We start from the raw sequence: 25,886 nt of genomic DNA on the forward strand, positions 1-25,886 counted from the left end.
AATAAAGTCTGACACTGTTTCCACTGTTTCCCCATCTATTTCCCATGAAGTGATGGGACCAGATGCCATGATCTTTGTTTTCTGAATGTTGAGCTTTTAGCCAACTTTTTCACTCTCCTCTCTCACTTTTATCAAGAGGCTTTTTAGTTCCTCTTCACTTCCTGCCATAAGGGTGGTGTTATCTGCATATCTGAGGTTATTGCTATTTCTCCCAGCAATCTTGATTTCAGCTTGTGCTTCTTCCAGCCCAGCGTTTCTCATGATGTACTCTGCATATAAGTTAAATAAGCAATTTTAAGATCCCCAGGTAATTCTATGGTCTGGAAGGTTTAGGAACTACTGGACTCCCATATTTCCTGTCTCTTGTCACAATCTCTTGGCTCACTATTGATGGTGAATTGTCCTAGAAATTGCTAGAGTTATGGATTGTCACACAAAGCCAGTTGATACCAAATCTGGTTGAAAATGGTGAGCATTATACTTCATGACATTGCCTACATGTGGCAGAGGAGGTAATGATCGGATTGTAAAAAACCGATGCAACCTACCAAGTACCCCAGAAACAGCAAACATCATTAAAATATGAAAATAAATACTTAAGAAGTGTCCAGTGAGAAAAACTCAGCAATGACCAGGAGATGTCTTAATAGCTGCCATAGGGGCTTGCTAGGTGGCTCAGACGGTAAAGAATCCGCCTGCAATGCAGGAGACTTGGGTTCCATCCCTGGGTCAGGAAGATCCCCTGGAGGAGGAAATGGCTACCCACTCCAGTATTCTTGCCTGGAGAATCCCATAAACAGAGAAGTCTGGTGGGCTACAGTCCATGGGGTCACAAAGAGTCGGACACGACTGAGCAACTAACACTTTTCACAGAGGATTTAGCATTGTGCCCACATTTCAGAGTACCTCTGTGTTGAGGCTTGGAGCAGGCTGCCCCATGACATACCACAGTGGTATGCTGATTGTTTTGAGTTAAAGTTACTGCAGAAAGAGCTGGTGAGGGAAAGATTGATATTAAAACAATAACACTCTGACCTCTCCTTCATTCCCCCAAAAAGTAGAAAATAAATCACCCATGTGAAAGGATCCCCCTATGCCAGGAGTAAAGAGAGTATTCTTATCACCAGATAAGGAATTCAAGGCTAAGAAAGCCAAATAAACAGACTCTCTTCCCTCATGAGTCTACTACCCCAAGCACAAACCCCTTTCTTAAATCTTCATAAATAATTCTGTATCTAAGAATGTTATATGAACAGACTGCTTTGGTCACTTGGTCTGGCATAGGGGTAGAATTTCTATGACCTCTGTGTATATTAATTTTTTCCTGTTTTTTTAATTTAAAAATATTTATTTATTTATCTAACTGTGCAGTGTGTTAGCTGGGCATGCAGGATCTTTTATTTTTTTAACAGCTGTGCTGGGTCTTCGTTGCTTCCTGGGCTTTTCTCTAGTTGTGGTGAGCGGGGGCTGCTCTTGTCACTGTATACAGGCCTCTCATTGCAGCTCGTTCTCTCGTTGCAGAGCACAGGCTCAATAGTTGTAGCACATGGGCATGGTTGTTCTATGGCATGCAGGATCTTCCTGGATCAGGGCTCAAACCCTTGTCCCCTGCATCGACAGGCAGATTCTTTACCACTGAGCCACCAAAGAAGTCCCAGCACGCAGGATCTCTAGTCACAGGATGTGAACTCTTAGTTGCCGCATGAGGGATTTAGTTCCCTGACCTGGGCTTGAACATGGGGCCCCTGCCTTGGGAGGGTAGAGTCTTAGCCACTGGACCACCAAGGAAGTCCCTGTCTTGTTAATTTGTCTTGTGTTAATCTACAGCTAAAATAACTCAAGACAGGTAGAGGGGGGATATTTCCCACTCCTCAACTTCCCTTCCCTAGGAGGAAACTAAGCTTTGGAAAGATTAAATAACAGTGCTGGATCATAGGCCAGGCACTGAGAATTCACTAGTGGTTTAATAGCTACTACTTGTTGACACTTAGATTGTGTACCAAACACATGGAACACAGCATCTAATCTTTACAACCACCATTGAGAGATGGATATAATAATGGTTATTTCCATTTCATACAAGAAAGAGCAGTTAAACTGCCCAAATCACATTTGAGTGACTGAGCCTTGTCGAATTTGGTTCTGAAACCCACACAAGTACATGGGCACCTCCTCAAAGCTCAGTCTGATAGACGTAATGGTCATTCCTGGGGAGCACTTTAAGAAATGGGTGAGTGCTCTTCCTGTAATCCAATCACAGTCTCTACCCATTTCAGCATTCAACAGGTTTCCTACATGATTTCCAAATTCCCTAGAGCTGAGAGGGGCCTAGGGTCTGGAATTATAACAACCACATCAGGTGATTCCTCTTGGGAAGGTTTGGACAACACTTTAGGTATCTTTGGATCAACAAAGGTTTGTTTTATAGACCTCTTGAGTTGTGTGCCTGCCAACAGCCACCCTTTGGGGAAGGCACAAGCCTCAGTGCCGGCTTCTCACCGTGACCTGTGAGGAAACGAGGGAAGAAGAATGCTTCTGTCCTAATCGTGTTCCTCTGTTCTGAGTTCCTTAGAATGTCTACCCTCCACCCCCACCTCCATATTTTATGGAGCTTGGGAAAGAGCTTCTTTTTTGTTGTCATGGTTTTGCTTTACTTAATAAGATATTTTCATTTCATTTCAGTTCAGTTCAGTTCAGTCGCTCAGTCGTATCCGACTTTGCGACTCCATGAATCCCAGCACGCCAGGCCTCCCTGTCCATCAACAACTCCTGGAGTTCACTCAGACTCACGTCCATCGAGTCAGTGATGCCATCCAGCCATCTCATCCTCTGTTGTCCCCTTCTCCTCCTGCCCCCAATCCCTCCCAGCATCAGAGTCTTTTCCAATGAATCAACTCTTCGCATGAGGTGGCCAAAGTACTGGAGTTTCAGCTTTAAGCATCATTCCCTCCAAAGAAATCCCAGGGCTGATCTCCTTTAGAATGGACTGGTTGGATCTCCTTGCAGTCCAAGGGACTCTCAAGGGTCTTCTCCAGGACCACAGTTCAAAAGCATCAATTCTTCGGCGCTCAGCCTTCTTCACAGTCCAACTCTCACATCCATACATGACCACAGGAAAAACCATAGCCTTGACTAGACGAACCTTTTTTGGCAAAGTCATGTCTCTGCTTTTGAATATGCTATCTAGGTTGGTCATAACTTTCCTTCCAAGGAGTAAGCGTCTTTTAATTTCATGGCTGCAATCACCATCTGCAGTGATTTTGGAGCCCAAAAAAATAAAGTCTGCCACTGTTTCCACTGTTTCCCCATCTATTTCCCATGAAGTGGTGGGACCGGATGCCATGATCTTCATTTTCTGAATGTTGAGCTTTAAGCCAACTTTTTCACTCTCCACTTTCACTTTCATCAAGAGGCTTTTGAGTTCCTCTTCACTTTCTGCCATAAGGGTGGTGTCATCTGCATATCTGAGGTTATTGAGATTTCTCCCGGCAATCTTGATTCCAACTTGTATTTCTTCCAGCCCAGCGTTTCTCATGATGTACTCTGCATAGAAGTTAAATAAACAGGGTGACAATATACAGCCTTGACGTACTCCTTTTCCTATTTGGAACCAGTCTGTTGTTCCATGTCCAGTTCTAACTGTTGCTTCCTGACCTGCATACAGATTTCTCAAGAGGCAGGTCAGCTGGTCTTATATTCCCATCTTTTTCAGAATTTTCCACAGTTTATTGTGATCCACACAGTCAAAGGCTTTGGCATAGTCAATAAAGCAGAAATAGATGCTTTTCTGGAACTTTCTTGCTTTTTTGATGATCCATTCATGTTGGCAATTTGATCTCTGTTTCTTCTGCCTTTTTTAAAACCAGCTTGAACATTTAGACGTTCACGGTTCACATATTGCTGAAGCCTGGCTTGGAGAATTTTGAGCATTACTTTACTAGCGTGTGAGATGAGTGCAATTGTGCGGTAGTCTGAGCATTTTTTGCATTGCCTTTCTTTGGGATTGAAATGAAAAATAAATATTTGTTTGTTTATTTGCTCTGGGCTTTCTCTAGCTGTGGTGAGTAGGGGCTACTCTTCCTTGCAGTGTGCAGGCTTCTCATTGCTGTGTCTTCTCTTATTGTGGAGCACACACTCTAGCACAGGCTTCAGTCATTCTGGTGCACGGGCTTAGTTGCTTTGAGGCCTGAGAAATCTTCCTGGGCCAAGACTGAACCCATGTCCCTGCATTGGTAGGTGGATCCTTATCCAGGGAAGTCCTGGTGAACAGTTCCTGTATTTTTTACGTCATCTTCTTCCTCTATAGGGGTAAATTCAGGCAGGTTTGGCCAAGGAATCAACTGGAACATCAGAGACTCTGCTACACCAAGAGTTGCTCCTCCCTAGGCTGTAAATGTGGACAAGGTCTCAATGGGAGACTGCAGAGTGGAAAGAGACCTCCAGAACAACCAACCCTAACAGGATGCAAAATGCAGTGTATACTATGATTACAACTCTGCTTAAATATATCTGCCGATGGACTAACACTGGAAATGAATAAACAAAAATGAAAGCAACTGTGTGATACGGTGGTCAGAACAGAGATGAGTTTTCTTTTGTTATTCTCTGCTTTTCAATCTTTCTGTAATGTCATTAGAGAGGGCTTCCCAGATGGCATTAAAGGTAAAGAACCTGCCTGCCAATGCAGGAGACAAAAAAGAGGTGGGTTCAATCCCTGGACAGAGGAGCCTGGCAGCTACAGCCCATAGGGTCATACAGAGTCATACACAACTGAAGAGACTTAGCATGCACGCACACACGCATGCAGGATATATATATGGGGCTTCCCAGGTGGTGCAGTGGTAAAAGAACCCACCTGCCAATGCAGGAGGCACAGGAGACATGGGTTCGATCCCTGGGTTGGGAAGATCTCCTGGAGGAGAAAATGGCAACCCATGCCAGTATTCTTGCCTGAAAATTTCTATGGACAGAGGAGCCTGGCAGGATACAGTCCATGGAGTCACAAAGAGCCAGACATGACTATGCTCACGTGCTCAGTCATGAGGACATATATATATATATCCTTCCCCCTCCCCCCGATCAAGGGACTTTGAAAGAAGAAGGATTGGAATTTTACATAAAATCACCAGGAAGCTCCTCCAAGTTTGCAGTATGAGAAGCCAAGATGTAGCAGTGTCAGAGGGGATTTGCCAGTTCATGTTAGGAATCCCTGATCTTGGACAGGTCAGGAATATGACCTGAGTCTGATCCTGAGATTTGTAGAAAAAGAAATTCAGGTTTCTCCAGAATGATCAGGAGGCCCTGGGAGAACTGACAGATATTGAGTATAGGAAACAGTGGAGACTACTCAGCTGTTTTCACTTCCAGTGGCGGCCAATGCTTTCTAGAGATGACAGCTTGACAGAGGATCCTGATAGCAAACTTGAGTATTCTCACCTACTGGGGAGTATCTTCAGAGTATCTCTATGCTCTCAGAGTTGAGATGACTAAATCAAGGATTCTCTTTAAATGCTTTATTTATCCAGCTTGGATACCTTGACATGTGCTTTTAAGAAAATTAAATTCTCTGTGCCTCAGTTGTACCATCTATGAAACTGGAATAATGTGTATATGATATACCTCATAGAGTTGTCAGAATGTATGCCAAGCCTTAGCAAATAGTAGCTGGTTGTATCAATAATAACATCTCAGTAAATAGTAACAAATGGTTATTGTAAATCTTGTGCTTATTTCAAATTGAAGCCTCTTGAAGATAATTAGATGTTCAACCTCTCTAAAAGCTTGGGCAAAACTGGGGCAGCTCAGCTTCATAGGAAATCTAGTTTACCACTCTACTCTTCCTCTTTCCTTACATGGGTTTCTCCATGGCAGAGTCTCTCTTCAAAAAAAAAAAAAAAAAAAATTCCTATCTGGAGTTTCCTGGTAGTCCAGTGGTCAGGAGTCCATTGCAGGTGACATGAGTGCAATCTCTGGTCAGGGAATTAAGATCCCACAAGCCACACAGCATGGCCAAAAAAAATTTTTTTAAGAGTCCTATTGATGTTTAGAAGTATCCTGTCTTTTCTTTTCTCTGGGATAGCACCCAACATCAATTTCAAGTGACCAGAATTTTTTTTTTTTTATATATAATGTTAAGGTTGCATAATTCATGTTCCTATCTGTAATTCTCCAAGTTACATTCTTCCTCTGAGATTCTGGGTTAGGGTGATGGATCCTGGTTTTACTCTGCATATAGTCAGAATAATCTTAGCCACCTGTTTCTGAGATGCCAATGCCTCTTTTGTCATCAAAACCTGATGTCAGCATTTTGTTCTCTTGTTTAAGGCAACAGATCTGTACATGTTTACATACAATGATCTGGGGATTTTCTAAGCACTCACTGGCTTCCCCAGTGGTTCAGACTGTAAAGAATCAGCCTGCAATGCAGGATACCTGGGTTTGATCCCTGGGTCGGAAAGACCCCCTAGAGAAGGTAATGGCAACCCGCTCCAGTATTCTCGTCTGGAGAATTCCATGGACAAAGGTACGTGGTTGGGCTATAGTCCATGTGGCCACACAGAGTTGGACATGACTGAACAACTATAACACTTTCACTTCACTTTGACTTAAGCACTGTCCATCAGAACCAGTATGAATAAAGCGAATCTTTTATCGAGGTCTTTTTGATCCAGTCATCTCATATCTGAGGACCCACATATATACCAAGGAAAGAAAAGGTCATATGCCTGAGTAGAATATATGCTTGGCTTGATTTTAAAGTGTAAGACTGCTAGTCACCCAAATCATTAGGAGGATGATTACTGTATAATCTGAGATATCACACAACCATTGAAAAATGATCATTTTGAAGATGGTGCTACAACATAGGGAAATGCCAGCATTAGTCAGCTACTCCTGCTAAGCAAACAACTTAGAATCTCAGTCATACAGGAAATCTTTATTTCTTCTGCATTTGCAGGTCAGCTGCATTTTTGGCTGATCCAGGCCAGATCAGTGGAACTTGGCTGATCAGTTGAGGTGACATCGCTCATTCCTCTGTGACTAGTGGGCTGCTCAAGACATCGTCTTTACAAGATGGTAGCAGAGGCTCAGGAGAGCAGACCTAATGCTGAGATGGGTAAAGCCTTTGTACACGTCACTACTACTAACGTCTCATTGGCTGAATATAGTCCTATGGACAAGTCCACATCAAGGGGGTGGAAAACACACTCCACCTCTAATGTCAGGAACCACACGTGGTGTAGATCTAGGGAGTGAGGAAGTCTTGAGACGAACAATACAAGCTACAACAGTGCCTCACAAAAAGGTTACATGGAAAACACACACGTACATATGACGTTGATTGTCCAACTTCATAGTAACTATGTAAAAAATATTTTTTGCAAGTCAACAAAGAATAGAAATAAATAAGCAAAATTGAAAAAAAAATTTTGCCTGGATAACAAATTGATAAGAACTTTTTATTTTGCATTTCTCTAGTTCTCAAACTTACATAATAGAATTATCTTACCTTTTTTTTAATTGGAGTATAGTTGATTTACAATGTGTGTTAGTTACTTTTCTATATTAAAGTAAGTTTTAGAAGCTTCTCACAGCAGGCATATTATTTGACCAAATGAACTGTTTTATCTATTATATTAAGGGTCTGTAGAAAAATGTAGACTTCTAAGTACATTCAAGTTAGCCATTTATTCTTAGTCCCCACCAATTCCTAATCTCAAACTCAAATCGAACAAACTTCCATCAACATGGACCTTTGCCTAAAAACAGTTTAAATTCCTTTATTCTCTTAAATTCTTCACTGTGGCAGTGTTAATTATTCTCGACACTGACCTCTTTGAAGTCTCGAAAATCAGATATTCATTCTATTGACTAGAGCATTGTTCTACTAGATTCTGATTTTCTGAAAAGAGCAAATCCATTCAATAAATAATTACTGAGCACCTGCCATATCCAAAGCACTCTACTAGTTACTTTTGGGAAACTAAAGATGTGTAAGTGCCGTCCTTACTCTCAGGGGGCTCACAGTCTAATGGGAAGAGAAAAGTGCACCCATACATTTGGGGACAGGAAGAATAGACCAGAAGAAGGAAGAGTGCATGAGTCCATAGCCCTGGTGGCATAATAGAGTCATTTGGACAACTTTTATTAAGTGTCCAAGCCCATGCCTAGAGATGCTGATGTAATTGGTCTAATGTCTGACTTGATGACTATTTTGGTTTATTTTCAATATTTATTTATTTTTATGTTTTTATTTATTTGGCTGCACCTTGTCTCACTTGTGGTGTGCAGTATCCTAAGTTGCAGCATATGAACTCTTAGTTTCAGCATGTAGTAGGATCTAGTTCCCTGACCAGGGATGATCGAACCTGGGCTCCCTGCATTGGGAGGGCGTGAGTCTTAACCACTGGACCACCAAGGAAGTACCTGATATTTTTTAAAACTCCTCAGAGTGTTACAAACAGCAGCCAAGGTTGAGAACCCCTGGATTAGGCCTTCTACTTTAAGTTTGACCGAACTCTCTGCATAGTACTGACAAAGACTCTCAAATGCAATCCTTAAAGCAATTAATTCTTTTTTAAAAATAAATTATTTTATCAAAAATTATACAATGTATGCAAATAGTTTAAAGTCCAAAAAGTCAAATGGCCCTGAGGCTTATGACTAAAATTTAGCAGTCCCCGTTCTCTCCATCCCCCAATTCTTCCTGCGTTTTTGACTCGTCAAATTATTTGTAGAGAATTCACACATCTTCAATTCTCCAAATGTTAACATACTGGTATCTCTTGCTTCATCAAAAACGAATTAACTGGGACTTCCCTGGTGGTTCAGTAGTTAAGAACCTGCCTTTCAGGAAATGTGGGTTTGATCCCTGGTTTGGGGACTAAGATCCCACATTCTCTGGGGCAACTAAGCCCTGCAACTACTGAGCCCGTGGGCCACAACTAGAGAGTCCATTGCGCTGCAGTGAAGGATTCCGCATGACGCAACTAAGAACCGATGCAGCCAAAAATAAACCCAAAAAACGAAAACAGAAAACTAATTAATTGTGAAAAATTTTTTCCCCACCTAAAAGTACCCTGAAGCCCCCAAGGAAAGGCAAACAGAAGTAGGTAGTTGGAACAACAGGAGGCAGAGGAAGGTTCTTCCGTTCAGTCCCGGGAAAGGAGAGCTGACGACTGTCAGGTTCAGACTGGCTGCCTTGGTGACCCAAGCAGTTCAGAGAGGCAGCTAAGAGCACTTTTCTAAGCCCACCCACCTGCTCTCCTGCCTCTTGGAAAGCTGATGGGCTTTATCTGAAATGTTAGCCAAAAGCATATATCCACACTTTCTCCTGGACTTAAGCTTGGAGGGCACCCTACTCCACCTCCAAAATAAGCCAGTGAGGTGGGGGTGGGTTAGAAACACTGGGAGATGGACTTAAAACGAAGGATGCATTAGAAGTGTAAGTCAGAGTGTTATCCTGGGAAGCCCTGAAAGTTAGTTTGGCTTGAAGACTTCAGGGACTCCCTGGAGATACATTAGCAGGGATGTCACAAAATCAGTTCTGTATTTGAGGAGCACCTCTGTGACTGGTGGCTTCCCTGGTAGCTCAGGTGATAAAAGCGTTTGCCTGCAATGCGGGAGAAACGGATTTGATCCCTGGGTCGGGAAGATCCCCTGGAGAAAGAAATGGCAACCCACTCCAGTTCTCTTGCCTGGAAAATTCCATGGATGGAGGAGTCTCGTAGGCTACAGTCCATGGGGTCGCAAAGAGTCGCACACGACTGAGCGACTTCACTTTCACTTTTCTGTGGCTGGACAAGATGAAAGCTGGATTGGATTAGAAAACCCAGAGGCAAGGGACCCATCATAAGTCCCAGGGAAGAGGTGGAGAGGAGTGGGAAAGACCAGTGACACCGCAAATAGACCCGGAGGCCCAGTGCCAGGAGACAGTTCTGTGGCTCCGTGCAATTCTGACTGACCCTTGACCTCCTCGCTTGTGACACATGAAAGGGCGAAGCTGCCACCTGCTGGGGAGTATGGAGACTCTGCTCTCTGTCCCTTCCTATACTGTGAAATAATTTTCAAAAGGTTGCCTTCTTTTCATAAAGCAGGTAGAGGTGTTTGATGGCTTTCGAGGCAAAACAGAGCTTATGAACTTCCTCTGACAGGGTATACTCTGGACTGAGCCCAAACACAATATTCCTCTCCAGGCCTGAAAACTGCTGAATACTGTCTAAAACAATGTGACCGTCCAGAACACCAGAGGCCTGGCTGAACACAACCTTTGTGGCTCCGCAGGTCTCAAATAATTCCATCGCTCTTAGCAGTGCAAGCTCATAGCGTCCTCTGTCCTCCGCTCTCCTGCACAGAATTGCTATGTCTCTGGGCAGATAGCCACACTGGAACAGGTGGTGACATCTTTCTGCCACGTGTCTCGCGATTTCTTCTGTGGTCAGGTTGGTCTCTATCTCACACACCCCAGGCAAAGCCTGGGCACGCATTGCTTCCTCATACGAAGCTTCCCTGAATGCCACCAGTGTGTCTGGAGACACGCTGGGGTGAGGATTTTCCTTGATCCTCTTCATTTCTTCTTTCATGAGCATCGCTATTTCCAGAGCACAGTGGATCCCGTTGGTGATTGTTTTCCGAGGAAATTGAGCAGATGGAGGCGGAAGGCCGTTGCCGCCTCCATGATGGACTTGGAAAGGGTCCAGAAAAAGCCAGAGAATCCCATGGTGTGGGTTTCCACTTCCAGCACCCCTCACCTTTGGGTGGGTGATGCTCTTGGCCTTCATGTACCAGTCACCATATTTACTGCAGAAATGCTCAGTTTCATCCATCACTATGTGCTTGACCTTTGGGAACTCCCCTCCCATGAAGGTTTTCCGGGTCACAGCTCGGCAGGTCGTTTGCTGGCTGTAAGGATGAAGGAGAGAATAGGGCTTCAGGCATACAAATAAAAGGAACACCATGCATTTATGACTCTCTGGATTGGCATTAGAGACTGATTCACCGGAAGCTGATTGACTGATTCAGCAGTGTCCTGAATACTACAAAAATGCTCTTCTTACAAGGCTCCTGACATCATTTGTTGTTGTTTAGTTGCTAAGTCAGGCTTCCCAGGTGGCGCTAGTGCTAAAGAACCTGCCTGCCAATACAGGAGATGTAAGAGATGGGGGGTTCCATCCCTAGGTTGGGAAAGATCCCCTGGAGGAGGGCATGGCAATCCCCTCCAGTATTCTCGCCTGGAGAATCCTTTGGACAGAGGAGCCTAGTGGGCTATAGTCCATAGGGTCTCATGGAGTTGGACACGACTGAAGTGACTTAGCATGCACACACAGTCGCTAAGTCATGTCCAACTCTTTCGCGACCCCACGGACTATAGACTGCTGGGCTCCTCTGTCCATGGGATTTCCAGGCAAGAATATTGGAGTGGGTTGCCGTTTCCTTTTTCAGGGGATCTTCCTGACCCAGGAGTCAAACTTGTGTCTCCTGCTTGGCAGACAGATTCTTTACCACTGAGCCACCTAGGAAGCCCACCTGACAGAACACATAATTGCAAACCCTAATCCTTGGAGTTATCAAGTTAAATCAGCATGTGAGACTTTTGAAATGAACTCAGGTAGAAGATTTTGTTATTTCTACTACAGTCCCTTTCTACTGCTTAACAATCCCTAAAGACAAATTCCTTATACCTAAGGGAAATCTCAAAATGAATTTACACTTGTTACTACTATTTCTTTATTTTCTATCTTTCTTAGAGCTGGTAAGCAGTCACCTAGAGGCATATCATAATGTTCATATGAAAAAGAAATATGGGCTCCTATAAGTTCCTCTAAAGAAAATTCTCCTTCCCCACTTATTTTTAGTACAATGCCAGAAGCCTCTCTAGATTTTGGTTAGGAAAGCATCAAGAGGTTGCTGAGTTCCATGACACGTCAGGATGTCAGGTAGGGTACCAAGTCTACAGGGCTATGCCTCTGTGGAGCTACCATCCTACTTACTTAGCTCGATTTTCATTTATAGTATATTTTAGCATATAAATAGATATACATGCATATATGTACTTAAAAATTTTTAGTTGTTTATTGCCTCCTCTAATTTAGATTCAAGTCATATCACCCATCCCTACAGATTTCCTGATTTTGCACTTGCACTCCCTGGGACTTTAATCCCTTTGTCCAGAATCACAAACCCCTGAGTCACAACTATTCAAGTTCTTTTCTTCCAGTTTGGACAGTGTAGACTTCTTGAAGAAAAGCGCTGAGTCTTAGCCATCTCTGTATACCTCTCACATTGTGCTCATCGATATTTGTTGAATTTAACTTGGCTTTTGACTGGGGTTCTCTTAAAACTTACCTATAAAGCATAACAAAGAACATAGCTTCAGCACAGTTTACAAGATCCTTCATTATCTGCCATCTGCCTCCTTTCCAACTTCATCATTTGTCACACACCCACAGCTCCTCACTGCTCCAGGCAGACCTACCATTCTGATTCATCTCCATGCCTTTCTACTTGCTGTGTCCCTTGCCCAAAGAGCCCCCAATTATTGCACTTCTCCTACTGACTTCTTAAAAAAGAAGTCAGGATGTCCTTCACTGGAGAGTATTTGCTGACCAAACTACAGGCTAAGCTAAGTTTAAGCACATCTTTACTATTACACTAATTATACAACATTACCATTGCTTATTTTTCTCTTTGTCTCTCTTACTGGGCTTTATGGCAAGGTCTTAAACATATTTTCCTCCTCTAACACTAAATGTACACTGCATCTAGCATATAAATGGTGCTCACAAAAGATTAGCTTGATAAGTCAAGCAAACCAAAAACTAAAAGCCCTCATTCACTGGATTGAATCAAATCCAATTTCTTTTACTAAATTGAAAGCTAAAAATTTAAATCAGAAGCAAATATGCATGGTTTCTAAAATGATTGAATCAGAACAAGTCAAACACATAAAAATATTTTATAAATGAAATCAAACAGTATTTAAAATCAAGTTCGTGTTAGGTAGAATGTCTAATTGACTGAAATATCCTATGAAAGCATATAGACACCCTATTAAAACATTAAATATCAAGCAGAAAGCATATGTGAAGCAAGATGGATTCGTTTCAACCTTTCTTAAATTTAAGGCCATAGACTGTGGGGAAAAATGTTTCTAGTTCTATAAATTGAAAGTTATGCCTATGTGGCTAATTGATAATGAGATGTTTAAGCATGAACACTACAAAGCACTCTTTTCTAGCTCAGCTGCTTGATCACTTGCAAATGTATACATAGTTTGGGCTCTTGCCTGTATGCATCAAAGGTATTGCACAATCTTACACTAAAGACGCATTACTGGTGCAATGCTGTTGAAAGACTGACTAACTGCATTTATTGTGTTTAGTTAGTGAAGTTCTTACGTCACAAAATCCTTTAAGGCGTCACTTTCACAAACATAGAGGATCTCCTTGGGCTTGCAGTGGAACAAGTCCTTAATTTTCTCCATGATCTTTATGGCCAGCGCTGTCTTTCTGGTTCCTGGAAAGCAGTGGACGAACAGTTCTCGTGTCTCCTGAAGGCTCTGTGAAAGTAACTCACACTGCTCCGCTACGAGCAAATTGGAAAATTCACAGCCCATTTGGTCGCTCAGAAGGGATCGAGAGCACAGCGAGACCGTGATAAGTGCCTGCAACAGTTTTTCCATTTCGTCCTCGTCAGCAAGCCTGTAGGGTTGGGGATAGCGCAAGGTGATTTCACTGGGTTTGCGCTGTGCGCCGGGTAGGTGCACCAGCCTCGGAATGACACACACTTTTCCCGTGTAACCACCAACAGTTCCCAGTTTCTGCTTTAACTGACGAGCAGTGTTCTGGGCATACACCAGCCCCCCAGTCCACGTGGAGTCTGTTAAGATTGTATAGAGTACCGGGGGGCTATTCACCGCTATTAGGAGAGCATCACACAGGACATACTGCTCCTTCCTTAAGCCGACATCACTCGCCCAGCTTCTGGAAACTATCACAAACCCCTGAGAACAAGGATATATCTGTGTCTTCATTAATTCCTCCAGTCCTTTATGATCTGAGAAGAGTTTCTTACAGAGGGATTCTGGTTTAAATTGAATCTTTTCCGGTGTCACTGAAAATTCAAGGAATAGAGGTTACTAAGATTTCTAAGACATTTAAGTATTCCCGCGACCTCATAATGAAGTAAGCCTAGCCACGGAACTGTGGCTAGGACAAGTTTCCTTATCTCCAAATAAAGCACCTCCTCTTCACAGGCCAGGGCTGTGAAGTCCCTGTTTCTGACAGCTCTCATGCAGGGAAGGGCAATCAGGAAGGGGTCTTCACAGAGCAGCCTTCTAGCACTCTGTCCTCAACCCTAAACGACCTAGTAACTCTAGGAAGGTACTTCTTGTTAAGGGTGTGTGTGAGAGAGAGAGGGAGAAAGAAAACTGATGCTTTGGGGAAACTAAGAACTTTCCTTCTGGAACAATGATTCTTAACCTGTGGCAAGTTTGCCCCTAGTATGGTATTTGGCAATGGCACCCCACTCCAGTACTCTTACCTGGAAAATCCCATGGACGGAGGAGCCTGGTAGGCTGCAGTCCATGGGGTCGCGAAGAGTCGGGCACAACTGAGCGTCTTCACTTTCACTTTTCACTTTCATGCATTGGAGAAGGAAATGGCAACCCACTCCAGTGTTCTTGCCTGGAGAATCCCAGGGACGGGGAAGCCTGGTGGGCTGCCGTCTATGGGGTCGCACAGAGTCGGACACGACTGAAGCGACTTAGCAGCAGCAGCAGCAGCAGGGTATTTGGGACTGTCGAAATGGTTTGACTTTTTGTAGCTGGAGAGGTGCTACTGCCATCTAGTGGCTAGAGGCCAGGAATGCTGCTAAACTTCCTACATTTCTCAGGGCTGCTGCTGCTGCTGTTGCTGCTGCTAAGTCGCTTCAGTCGCGTCCGACTCTGTGCGACCCCATAGACGGCAGCCCACCAGGCTCCCCCGTCCCTGGGATTCTCCAGGCAAGAACACTGGAGTGGGTTGCCATTTCGTTCTCCAATGCATGAAAGTGAAAAGTGAAAGTGAAGTGGCTCAGTCTTGTCCGACTCCCAGCGACCCCATGGACCGCAGCCTACCAGGCTGCTGCGTTCATGGGATTTTCCAGGCAAGAATACTGGAGTGGGTTGCCATTGCCTTCCCCAATTCTCAGGTCAGCCTCCCTCAAACCAGATGTAAAATAGAGAGTCAGCGGGAATTTTCTGAGGGACGCAGAGAGCTCAAACCCAGTGCTTTGGTGACAACCTAGAGGGGTGGGATGGGGTGGAGGTGGGAGGGAGGTTCAAGAGGGAGGGGACATATGTATACCTATGGCTGATTCATGTTCATGTATGGCAGAAACTAACACAATATTGTAAAGCAATTATCCTCCGATAAAAATAAAATATTAATTAAAAAAAAGAATTATCTAATCCAAATGTCAAAAGGGTCGAGATTGAGAAACTCTGCCTTAGACTCTGCCTGGACTCTCGCCTGGAAGCGTCCAGGTGACCCCATGGCTCACTTCCTTTTGCCTTGGAAAGCCAGGGGGGCAGTTCTCTCAAATTTATTCTCTCATATTTGGAGGGAAAAAAAGAGCTATCTGTGACTGGAAGCCCAAAGGTACACAGAAGTATAGGGTGGATTTAATGACTGAAAACAAGAGTTCACTCTGTATTAGTTCAGGACCATTGTGTCTGCTGAACCTACATCTGACCTTCTCCAAGGAAGAAGTCTGGGATGAATTGCTACCAACCACCCCCCACCGGCGACTTAATTTTAGGGAATAAATTGTCCCCTCAGCTGAAATCAAGAAGGAATACCTGGAAACAGGTGCTGTTGGAGAGCCTCCTTAAATTCTAGGACTTTGATGGGATATGACAGGCTTCTTAGGGGAGACGAAGCTGATGAAATCAGGTGAAGGCTGTGGTCAGCCTCCAAATTGGAAGGAACTAAAAAGAAAAAAGCCCGCAAAGCATCATTTTAGATGATAAAGAACTTTTCTATTGCTCTTCCTACAGTTGACGCATGACATGTGTCATGCCTGGGCTGCCCTCACTCTTCCTACGCTGTCAACAGTTCACGCGTGTTAGAAAGGCGGTCTGGGACTCCTGCAGGGCCATGCATCTTCTAAGTCACCTGTGGCTCATCTCAGGCAAGTCATTTCTCCTCTCTATCCTGTAAGGGTGAGCAGGTGGTCCCTGTGGTTCCTTCCAATTCTAATATTCTGGTTCCAGGTCACCCCTAAAGAGAAAAGGTTTCTAGTGGTGGTGGTGGTGGGATGGCAGAAAAAGTAACCACAGGATTTCCTTGGTAGTCCAGTGGTTAGGACTCTGCCTCCAATGCTGGGGATATGGGTTCAATCCCTGGCCAGGGAACTAAGGTCCAGCATGCCTAAAAAAATTTTTTTAAGTAAGCACGGTAATTTTTTTTATATTGTGATAGTTGTTAAAGGTTCTCCCCACCCCCACCCCCGCCACCCCTGCCAAGTTTAGAAGAATAAGAAGTGGTAGAATCTCTAGTTTGGTGTGTGTGTCTGTGAAGTAAACTCTAATTTAAGATAAGAGAAAGCATAGTCCAATAACATCACTCAAGTCTTGATCCAAGCTTCTTTTTACAAAATCTGAAACTAAATGACCCTGGAGGCAAATCGATAAACTTCATTCAGCCTATAAGTCTTTTATGGGCTGATCTGAAATCACCAGGACTGATGCTTAGCAAAACTGAAAAGAAGTGAAAACACAAAGTCCTCCTCCCACACCTCCTTTCCCAGCACCTCCTTTTGCATAAGTTTTTAGTTTTTCTCCACTTGGTGGTGCCCCCAGCCCTGAGAATGGTGTAAGGTATGGGCTCCTAATTTTACTGAAGCAATTCAAATTTGTCAACAAGTTTCCCTTGAAAGAATTAGTGGAGAGCTATTCTTAAACAGTGTTTCTCTAAAATATCACCTTTAGCTAGACTATAAATGAATGTTATAGAGTAGGAATGTCAGCCTGCAAATTTGTTTCAGCAGACCTTTACAGCATATAAAAATGAGACCTAAAAGGATACATCAAATGGTAAACTGCTTGTGATTATGAACGACTTTGGTTTTTGCTTCTTGTATTTTTTGGTTTTCTATTACCCACATGTTAACTTTTAAGAAAAGAATGTTATTTTAAAAAGCTTAAAGGAAAAATAAAAAAGGAACCTTCACAAATTCATGGCTGATGGCATACAGGCTTTTCTTGACTTCACACAGTTCATATTCTGAGTCTTTGTAACTAAAAATATAGAAAATCACCCTTAAATAGGAGAAGATTTGTAAGCAAAAGCAGATTTCTGTTCTTTTTTTCTTGTTGTTTAGTCACTAAGTTATTTCCAACTCTTCTGCCACCCCATGGCATGGATGGTAGCCCGCCAGGCTCCTCTGTCCATGGGATTCCCAGGCAAGAATACTGGAGTGGGTTGCCATTTCCTCCTCCAGGGTATCTTCCCAACCCAGGGATCAAACCTGCGTCTCCTGCATTGGCAGGCGGATTCTTTACGGCTAATCCACCAGGGAAGCCTCATTCTTTACCTGGACAAATAACCAAATGAAGACAGAAGTTTCTGCCTCCTGATTGAACAACGGTTTCTCTTCTGCTTTACCTGATTGAATATCCAGCATCATGGTTACCCACTGCTCAGCCGACAGCCTCGTGACAGAATTGTCCCTGATGATCCAGGAATCCGGGGCTTCTGTGAATACTACACAGCAGAAGGGCTCCACGTGGACCACACAGACATAACCGTACAGGACATCTCTTTGGTATACATATAAGATTTTGGTAGTGAAGTTCACCTTCGGCTTCTCACAGCAGAAGTGGAATGTAGGCAATTTTTCTATGCAGTTTTCTATTTCTCTTTTTAGTAAGTCAGGGTTCACTTTTTCTCCCTGACATCCAAACACTTCTTTGCTCTTATCATCCACCCCGATAATTAGGTATCCCCCGTGGGTGTTGGCAAATGCAGAGACATAATGAGGCAGCATTTCTTTAGTCCGAGGAATGATCTTTTTGGTGGTGAACCTTTTAAACTCAACGTGTGTGGACTCAGTGAAGTTGAGTTTCTCCCTATACATGAGCTTATCCTTTTTAACAAATTCTGAGGCACTCATCCTCATGTCTTCTTCTTCCTGTATGTATCTATCCAGAGCTTTCTGAGAATGTAGCTCCTGCATCGTTGATCTTCCTCTCTGGGTTCTAGACTGTTTCTCTCGGAGGAGCTCCAGGGCGCTGTGGGCACTCAAGTTGATGGTGGAAGTCACAGCTCTCTGATATAAATTGGAGCGCAAGCTGCAGATCCTTAGGCTGAAAACATCTGGGCACCATGACTTCACAAAAATCATAAGATTGTGTCCCTGCTGCATGTAGTCAAGGTATTTCTGTGAACCTGAAGGGAAGAGCTTCTGAAAAGAAGTTTCCAGATCATGTCCCAGTCCGTGGCATCGGTAACTGTAAGTTTTATCCTCAATCTCTGCTTTGATCACACCCCCTCCAGAATTTAACAGTGCACACGTCGCTTGGATGATTCTAGAATTCTCAGTTCTTTTCAAATAGCTATTGGTCATCCTCTTCCTGTTTTCCTCTCCAAAAGTGACTCTGCCCACGTCTACGGTTATCTCGGGATAAGGCATTTCCGTCTCCATCCTGAGGCTGTCCATCTCAGCAGCCCTTCTGCACCACAAACAATAACAGAAACAGGTTCCAATAAATAATTCAGACAGAAATGTTGTTTCAATATTAACATGAATTCTGGAGATTATAAACTTTTCTTCAAAGCTGTAAATTATTGGACATAGATTTTAGTATTGGAAATCATCTTTGATATCACTGTTTTTTAATTGGGGTATAATTGCTTTACAGTGTTGTGTTAGTTTCTGTTGTACAACCACGTGAATCGGCTACATGTTTACATACATTCCCTCCCTCTTGAGCCTCCTTCCCATCCCCCTATCCCACCCTTCTAGGTCAGATTTCACTGTTTTCTCCCAACTTCGTCAAGACCTTAGGCTTCCCAGCATGACTGGGCATAAACTAAATGCTTAATATTCAACCATAAAGGAAAAAATTGTTATTGTTGAAAATTTTAGCTCTTTTTCATTTAAAATCAGGAAGCATCAACAGTGAGCCCAGATATAAAGGGCATGGATTGTTACAGGAGCCAAACAAATTTTATAGAAGTGGTTGCCATCAGAAGATGCTCCTATTTACAATTCAAAGGGGAAAGAAGACAATAGAGAACCAAGAGAGTATAGCTTTGGAATATATGTGATGTACAAGATCTAGTTATAAAAACAAACATAAAATTTGGTATTCTCTATGTGCTATTTTATACATTTAAAAACGCTTTATTCTACTCCCGAAAGAATGCCAACTGACACCAAATGCAGAAATCTTTCAAGCTCTTCAGACGTTCTTCTAAAAGTACATTTCTTGTACAGTGTGATGTAGGAACAGTTTTCCTTGCTTCCTAGTAGTTCTGCCTGTGGGAACCTCTAAGACCTGGGAATGGACATGAGCCTTTGAGACATAGTTACTAAATTGTGGTCAACCTCCTCTTGCTTCCCAGATCAGAAAACAGCCACCTAAATTGAAGTTAGCACCCCAGAAGCAGATGCTACAGAAACGTCCCCTCCTTTGTTTTTGTTAATTGCAAAATAAAATATTTACTAACCCAAACCAAAATTCTTCCTCTAGAAGAAGAGAGCCCAGTCGTTTTTTTTGTTTGTTTGTTTTGTTTTTTTCCCCCTGTGTGATCTCTGCTAAGCAGAGGCCATGTGGGTGTTGTTTATATCCACCAAGGGCAAAGAAAGCAGGCATCCAGCAAGCTGGGTCCCCTCCTCTGCCATTAGTTTACTCTTGGTTGCTTTCTCACTTCCTCCAAGCAAACCAGAATCAACCCGATGAATTGTTTTTTTCATAGGTGACCATCTATACACAAATGTAAATGTCTGGCTCTTAGAGAAATTTCTGGTAAGATTCTATTCATATCATAGAATCACAGAAGTGTTGGAAGGGACTTTAAAGACCATTTTAACCATAAATCTGGTTCTTAAATACTCTCTATAATACACAACTCCCCAAAATTTCTTTCCAGTAACTGCTTGAACACCTCCAATAACACAACTCATTGTCTCTCAAATTAGTCCCCTTCTATTTTCTGACAGCTCTGTTATATATACTTGCTTATTTTTAGCTATAATCTGTCTTCCTATAACTTCTGCATGCTGGGACTAAAATAAATCTACTTGCTTTTAAACTAGAAGAAGTATACTGTCACAGATGTTACTTGAATGCTGATAACAACCGTGATAGATACAAAGTGGTCTGAGAGTCTAGCTCCAGATGAACATCTATCTGCTCCACATGTCCCCAGATTTCTCACTCATCTTCCTTTACCAGATTCTCCTGAGCTATAATTTTATTAAGTTCTTTATGCCCTCAGACATAAGCTGAGATGAGATGGATGAGATTAAAAAAAATTTTGTTTTTTTACCTGATGCCCTTGCTTTTCCTCTTGCTGTTTCAGTTCCACATCGGGGTTTGGTCTGAATGTTTGCCTTCTCTCACAGCCCCTGTTGCCTTCTGATATCAGCCTGGGAGGAGCAGGAACTCTGCCAGACTCCCCAAGACTTCGCAACATTGACCCACTGAGAAAGGCTGATAAGGAGTCAAGAAAAGTCCATGACAGGGCAGATTGGCAGGCCACAGTCTGACCTCTGGGAGTAAATGAAGGAGTAATGGGAAAATTCAGGGGTTTTGAAGTGCAGGGCCAAAGCTAAAACGTCCCACCTCTGAGAGGCTGAATGTCTTTTTTCATACATTGTACAAGCAGCTTCTGTCATAGTTAATTTCATTTCAAAGCTCTATATTTATTTTAAATTAAGCTGCCCTGTACATATCCATTATGAACAATATTAACCTATTTTATCACCTTCCAAATTGCTTATTCTGTTCTTCTTACTTTTATTCTATTTTTCCTATTCTTCTTCTTTGTTAAACACAAGACCCTTTCTAGAAAAATGCTCATTGATGAAGGTTTGGTTATCCTGGGTGAGAGGATTACAGATGACTTCTCATCGAATTTCTTTTCCTTTTTTTTTTTTTTTTTGACTTTTCTGTATTTTCTAAATGGTCTACAATAAATGTCAATCATCTGTATAATTTACAAAATAATTAAATGAAAAAAACAAACAGATAAGAGACAGTTATCTCATTTGGGGATGCTGGTTAAACTGAATCAAGTTTCTTATAGAGGGCTGACTGATGGCCACCAATTATTGATGGTGATGATGGGGATGGACCTATAAATGTTAACTTACAAGGGCTTCCCTGACAGCTCAGTGGGTAAAAAATCCGCCTGCAGTGCAGGAGACCCTGGTTTGATTCCTGGGTCGGGAAGATCTGCTGGAGAAGGGATAGGCTACCCACCCCAGTATTCTTGGGCTTCCCTTGTGGCTCAGCTGGGAAAGAATCTGCTCACAATGTGGGAGACCTGGGTTCGATCCTGGGTTGGGAAGATCCCCTGGAGAAGGGAAAGGCTACCCATTCCAGTATTCTGGCCTGGAGAATTCCATGGACTATATAGTCCATGGGATCGCAAAGAGTCAGACAGGACTGAGCAACTTTCACTTTCACTTACAAGGAAAAAGGATCTTTACAGATGTGATTAAGTACTGATGTTGAGATGAGGAGATTATCCATGTGGGCCTTAAATCCAAACCAGAAGCGTTCTCATAAGAGCAGCAGCAGAAAAAAAAAAAAAAAAAAGAGCAGCAGCAGAAAGAGATTTGATATGTACAAAAGAGAAGGCAAAAGACTGCAGAGGCAGAGACTGGAGTGACGTGGCCACATGTGAGAGGGTGTCAGCAAGTATGGGAAACAGCCAAATAGACTGCCCCCTAGAGCTTCTGAGGAAGAGGAGCACAGCCCCTGCTGATACCCTGATTTCTGCCCACTTTTGTCAAACTCCTGGCAGTGAGAGAATAAACTTTTGTTGTTTTAAACAACCAAAATGGTGGTAATTTGTTACAGCAGCCACAGAAAACTAACATAGTTCTTTCCCCCTAAGTCAAACCATCAAGCATCTACCATCTACTTCAACTTGTTTTTGATGAAATGACATTATTAAATAGGTTTCTGAATACCCCTCAAATTTCTTTTCATTAACTAAGGTTAATGTTCCTATGAAGTTCTGCTTTGCTGGCAGACCCTTTGTACCTGTTGTACTGAAAAGAGTTTCCAGGACAGGAGGCAGAATGGATACTATGATGAATAATCAGCTCAGTTCAGTTCAGTTCAGTTGCTCAGTCATGTCCGACTCTTTGCGACCCCATGAACAGCAGCACGCCAGGCCTCCCTGTCCATCACCAACAAACGAATAAAGTGCAAAGGTCGGCTCTCAGCTTCAGTTTTAACCCTTTTCACTCATGTCATTTTCAAATCCAGTCTCCCTTATTTTATTTTTTTAATTTCTTGGCCACACTGAGTACTGATTGTAATTCCCTAACCAGGGAACCACTGGACCACCAGGGAAGTCCTCAGTCTCTCTCTCTTTTTTTTTTTTATTTAGGCATCACTGTGCAGCACATCGCATCTTAGTTCCCTGACCAGGAATCAAACCAGTGCCCCCTTCATTTGAAGTGCAGCATGTTAATCACTGGACTTCCAGCAAAATCCCCAAAGTCTCACTTTTAGTTCTACCATCTACCTTAATTCTCAGCTTCACTGAAATCCTTCTGATATTACTTATTTTTAGAAAGATAGAAAAGACTGTCATTTACTGGACATGTGCCTTTGGGCACAAGGGACCAAGCTGGGAGTGTGGCACACCACGTGGGAACTGAGATTACTTGGCCAGGATTCCCTGGTGGCTCAGATGGTAAAAAGTTTGCCTGCAATGGGGGAGACCCGAGTTCCATCCCTGGGTCGGGAAGATCTCCTGGAGAAGGAAGGAAATGACAACCCACTCCAGTATTCTTGCCTGGAAAAGCCCAGGGCCAGAGGAGCCTGGGAGGCTATAGTCCATGGAGTCAGACACGACTGAGCGACTTCACTTTCACTTTTCAAGTGGAAGAGCCGGCATGTGGTCAGGTCTGTTTAGTACAAATGCTCCTACTCCTTCCACTGCCTCTCAAATTTAGGATTCTGGATTGCTTTGGAGTCTTCAGAATCAGAAATTTACCTAAGTACTTCCTTTTTTCTTCCCAGTCAACAGGAAAGACATTTTATGGGGCAGGAGAACTAGGAATTGGATTGTTTTCTCCTTCTTATTCTTTTTTTTTTTTTTTTTTTGCTGTGCTGGGTCTTCATTGCTGCACGCAGGCTTTCTCTAGCTGTGGTGTGAGGGCTTCTCGCCTTGCGAAGCACAGGCTCTAGAATTCAGGCTCATTATTTGTGGTGCAGTGGCTTCGTTGCCCCATGGCATGTGGAATCTTCCTGGACCAGAGATCAAACTCATGTCCCATGCTTTGGAAGGCAGATTCTTAACCACTGGACCACCAGGGAAGTTCTCCTTCTTATTCTTTAATGAACTATTGGGAACCAAATCAGGAGAAGAAAGGATAATGTGAAAGATGAGAAAAGAGAGTTTTTCTTCTTCAAAGTTCCTTAGTCAAGTCCCCTGGCTATTAATAGTAGGTTATCAGAACAGGGAGGAGTTCTCATTTTGGCTCTGATACCTAGAAGCAAATGTCCGTGATATGAAGCAACTTGAAATCAGTAGCTTGGACAGTGATTTTCTCTAGGTCTTGGGATAGTAATCTGGCCATGCTGTTGACAGTTAGCTAAGAACTAGAGCCCCCAATTTATTTAAGATGTGTTTATTCACTATGCATTTCAGTTTATCCAGAGATAATTACAGCACAGCCTTCAAGCCCAAAAGCACAAACAGCTGAATATCAGCCTTCGTCTCACACTAAATTCATTTGTCAGTATGACTTGACTAGCACAGCAGACTTGATAACATAGTGTCCGACAGCAACCGTGCTGTTTTTACCACACCACCATCTGACTCTGAGTAAGTTTCATTCATTCTCTCATTCAATCAACCACTTTGTGTGTGTGTGTGTGTGTGTGTGTGTGAGCCCCAAGGGCATTGCAATTCTAGCAGTTTTTAGCTCTGAAGCTATGGTTAAGATAATCCAAGCCTCAGGTTCCTTCTGTATAAATTGGAGGTAATAATAGTGCCTTCTTCATATAGTTCTTGTGAGAATGAAGTGAGATGATGTATATAAAGAGTTTAGCATGGTGCCTGGCATAGAATGTCAGCTTTTCATTTAATAATCAATTATCAAGCACTTACTGTGTTCCAAACATAGTACCGTGCTCTGGGGCTACTGGTCATTTGCACCATTTAGTGGCTGCCTTCTTTGGGCCAGATCTGCAACTTTGATGATCTCAAATTGTCCTCATAGTAACTTGTAAGACATGCATTATTTTCACCCTCTTATAAATGAAGAAACTGAGTTAAGAAAAGTAAAGCTCAAGGCTACACACATAGTAGGTAGCAGAGCTGAGATCTGAACACTTGGTGTCCAGCTGATTTCAAAACTCACTGTCATTTTGCCCTGCAGCCTTTACTGTTAGCAAGAATAAGACACATGTCCTATTCACAATCTAGAGGGGAGAAAACATGTATTAAAGAACTCATGGCAATACAACATATGTGGTAACACCAGGTGAGAACTTTATGTACTATGCATTGTTCTCAATTCTCATAACAGCTCCATGAGGTAGGTTCTGTCATTATTCCCACTTTTACAGATAGAGAAACTGAGGAACAGAGAGTTTATGATGCTTGCAAATCCTATAACCCATATGAATGACCATAACACTCTAGTGCCATTCTGGCAAGCTAGACTCATATGAACAGTGTGCTCGGGGTGTTCTAACAAGTGAAAATGACTAAGCTTGTGAGAACAAGAGAAGATTTCATAAATGAGATGGTATATAAGCTTAATCCTGCAAGTAAGAATGCACCAGGTTGAGGAAGGGTGATGGGGAAGGAAGGGGAAAACCAGGAAAAGGAAACAGCACTTGCAAAGGCCCATTCTCTTCACTGTCTAAACTCCCTTATTTTTAAAGTACAATGAAAGCGATGAAAGTGAAAGTCGTTCAGTCATGTCCAACTTCTTGTGACCCCGTGGACTATGCAGTCCATGGAATTCTCTAGGCCAGAATACTGGAGTGGGTAGCCTTTCCCTTCTCCGGGGGATCTTCCCAACTCAGGGATTGAGCCCAGGTCTCCCGCATTGCAGGAGGATTCTTTATCAGCTGAGCCACAAGGGAAGCCCAAGAATACTGGATTGGGAAGTCTGTCCCTTCTCCAGTGGATCTTCCTGAGTCAGGAATCTAACTGGGGTCTCCTGCATTGCAGGTGGATTCTTTACCAACTGAGGTATCAGGGAAGCCCCTAAAGTACAATGAGGATCCTTAATAGGTCTCTAAAGAAGGCATTCCATTTTTTCTCCACACTTTCCTTCTATTTCTTCATGTCTTTCTCCCCATCCCTATCCTCCTGCCACCCTTCACATGCCACCTGTCCATTTCTTGCTAGCTGTCACCTGGACACTTGCCATCACTTGAAATAGCTTCCCGTTCTTTCACTCTGCCTTCCTTCCATCTATTTAAAAACATAGTTGCCTAATGGGTTTTCATATCTAATCACCTATCTCCTCAGACTCTGAAATCTTCACACTGCCCACTTTGTCCAGAATAGTCTCAACTACACAGGCAGTAAGCCGCCATCTTGGCCTGTCTTTCAATTCGTGCCACCCCCTTTCATCACGGCTAACACTGGTCCTCAACTTTGGTGTGAATCAGAATCTCCCCTGGCATGCGTGTGTGT

General features: G+C 43.0%; 1 protein-coding gene and 1 long non-coding RNA gene across 2 annotated transcripts; both read right to left on the reverse strand.

Moving 5' to 3' along the window:
* Nucleotides 1-10,067: 10,067 nt before the first annotated feature.
* SLFN14 (schlafen family member 14) lies at nt 10,068-18,699 on the reverse strand. Its single transcript, XM_055580135.1, has 4 exons — nt 17,646-18,699; nt 15,839-15,967; nt 13,398-14,112; nt 10,068-10,902 (listed from the first exon to the last, which is right to left on the reverse strand). The coding sequence occupies exons 1-4, from the start codon at nt 18,697-18,699 to the stop codon at nt 10,068-10,070; spliced, it is 2,733 nt and encodes a 910-aa protein (XP_055436110.1).
* A 769-nt stretch (nt 18,700-19,468) lies between these two features.
* LOC129651398 (uncharacterized) lies at nt 19,469-21,982 on the reverse strand. Its single transcript, XR_008714123.1, has 3 exons — nt 21,361-21,982; nt 20,535-20,698; nt 19,469-19,540 (listed from the first exon to the last, which is right to left on the reverse strand). It is a non-coding gene; the product is annotated as an uncharacterized LOC129651398 (long non-coding RNA).
* Between the last annotated feature and the right edge of the window lie 3,904 nt (nt 21,983-25,886).

This window comes from Bubalus kerabau, chromosome 4 (assembly GCF_029407905.1).
Source record: "Bubalus kerabau isolate K-KA32 ecotype Philippines breed swamp buffalo chromosome 4, PCC_UOA_SB_1v2, whole genome shotgun sequence".
Taxonomy (NCBI): domain Eukaryota; kingdom Metazoa; phylum Chordata; class Mammalia; order Artiodactyla; family Bovidae; genus Bubalus; species Bubalus kerabau.

Excerpts from the sequence above, each read along its gene's own strand:
- SLFN14 (XM_055580135.1), bottom strand. The coding sequence starts at position 18,699 with ATGGACAGCCTCAGGATGGAGACGGAAATGCCTTATCCCGAGATAACC. Across the intron at positions 15,968-17,645 it reads GATGCTGGATATTCAATCAG|TTCCTTCCAATTTGGAGGCT; the intron begins GTAAAGCAGAAG and ends TTTTCTTTTTAG. Across the intron at positions 10,903-13,397 it reads GCCTTAAAGGATTTTGTGAC|CCAGCAAACGACCTGCCGAG; the intron begins GTAAGAACTTCA and ends TCATCCTTACAG.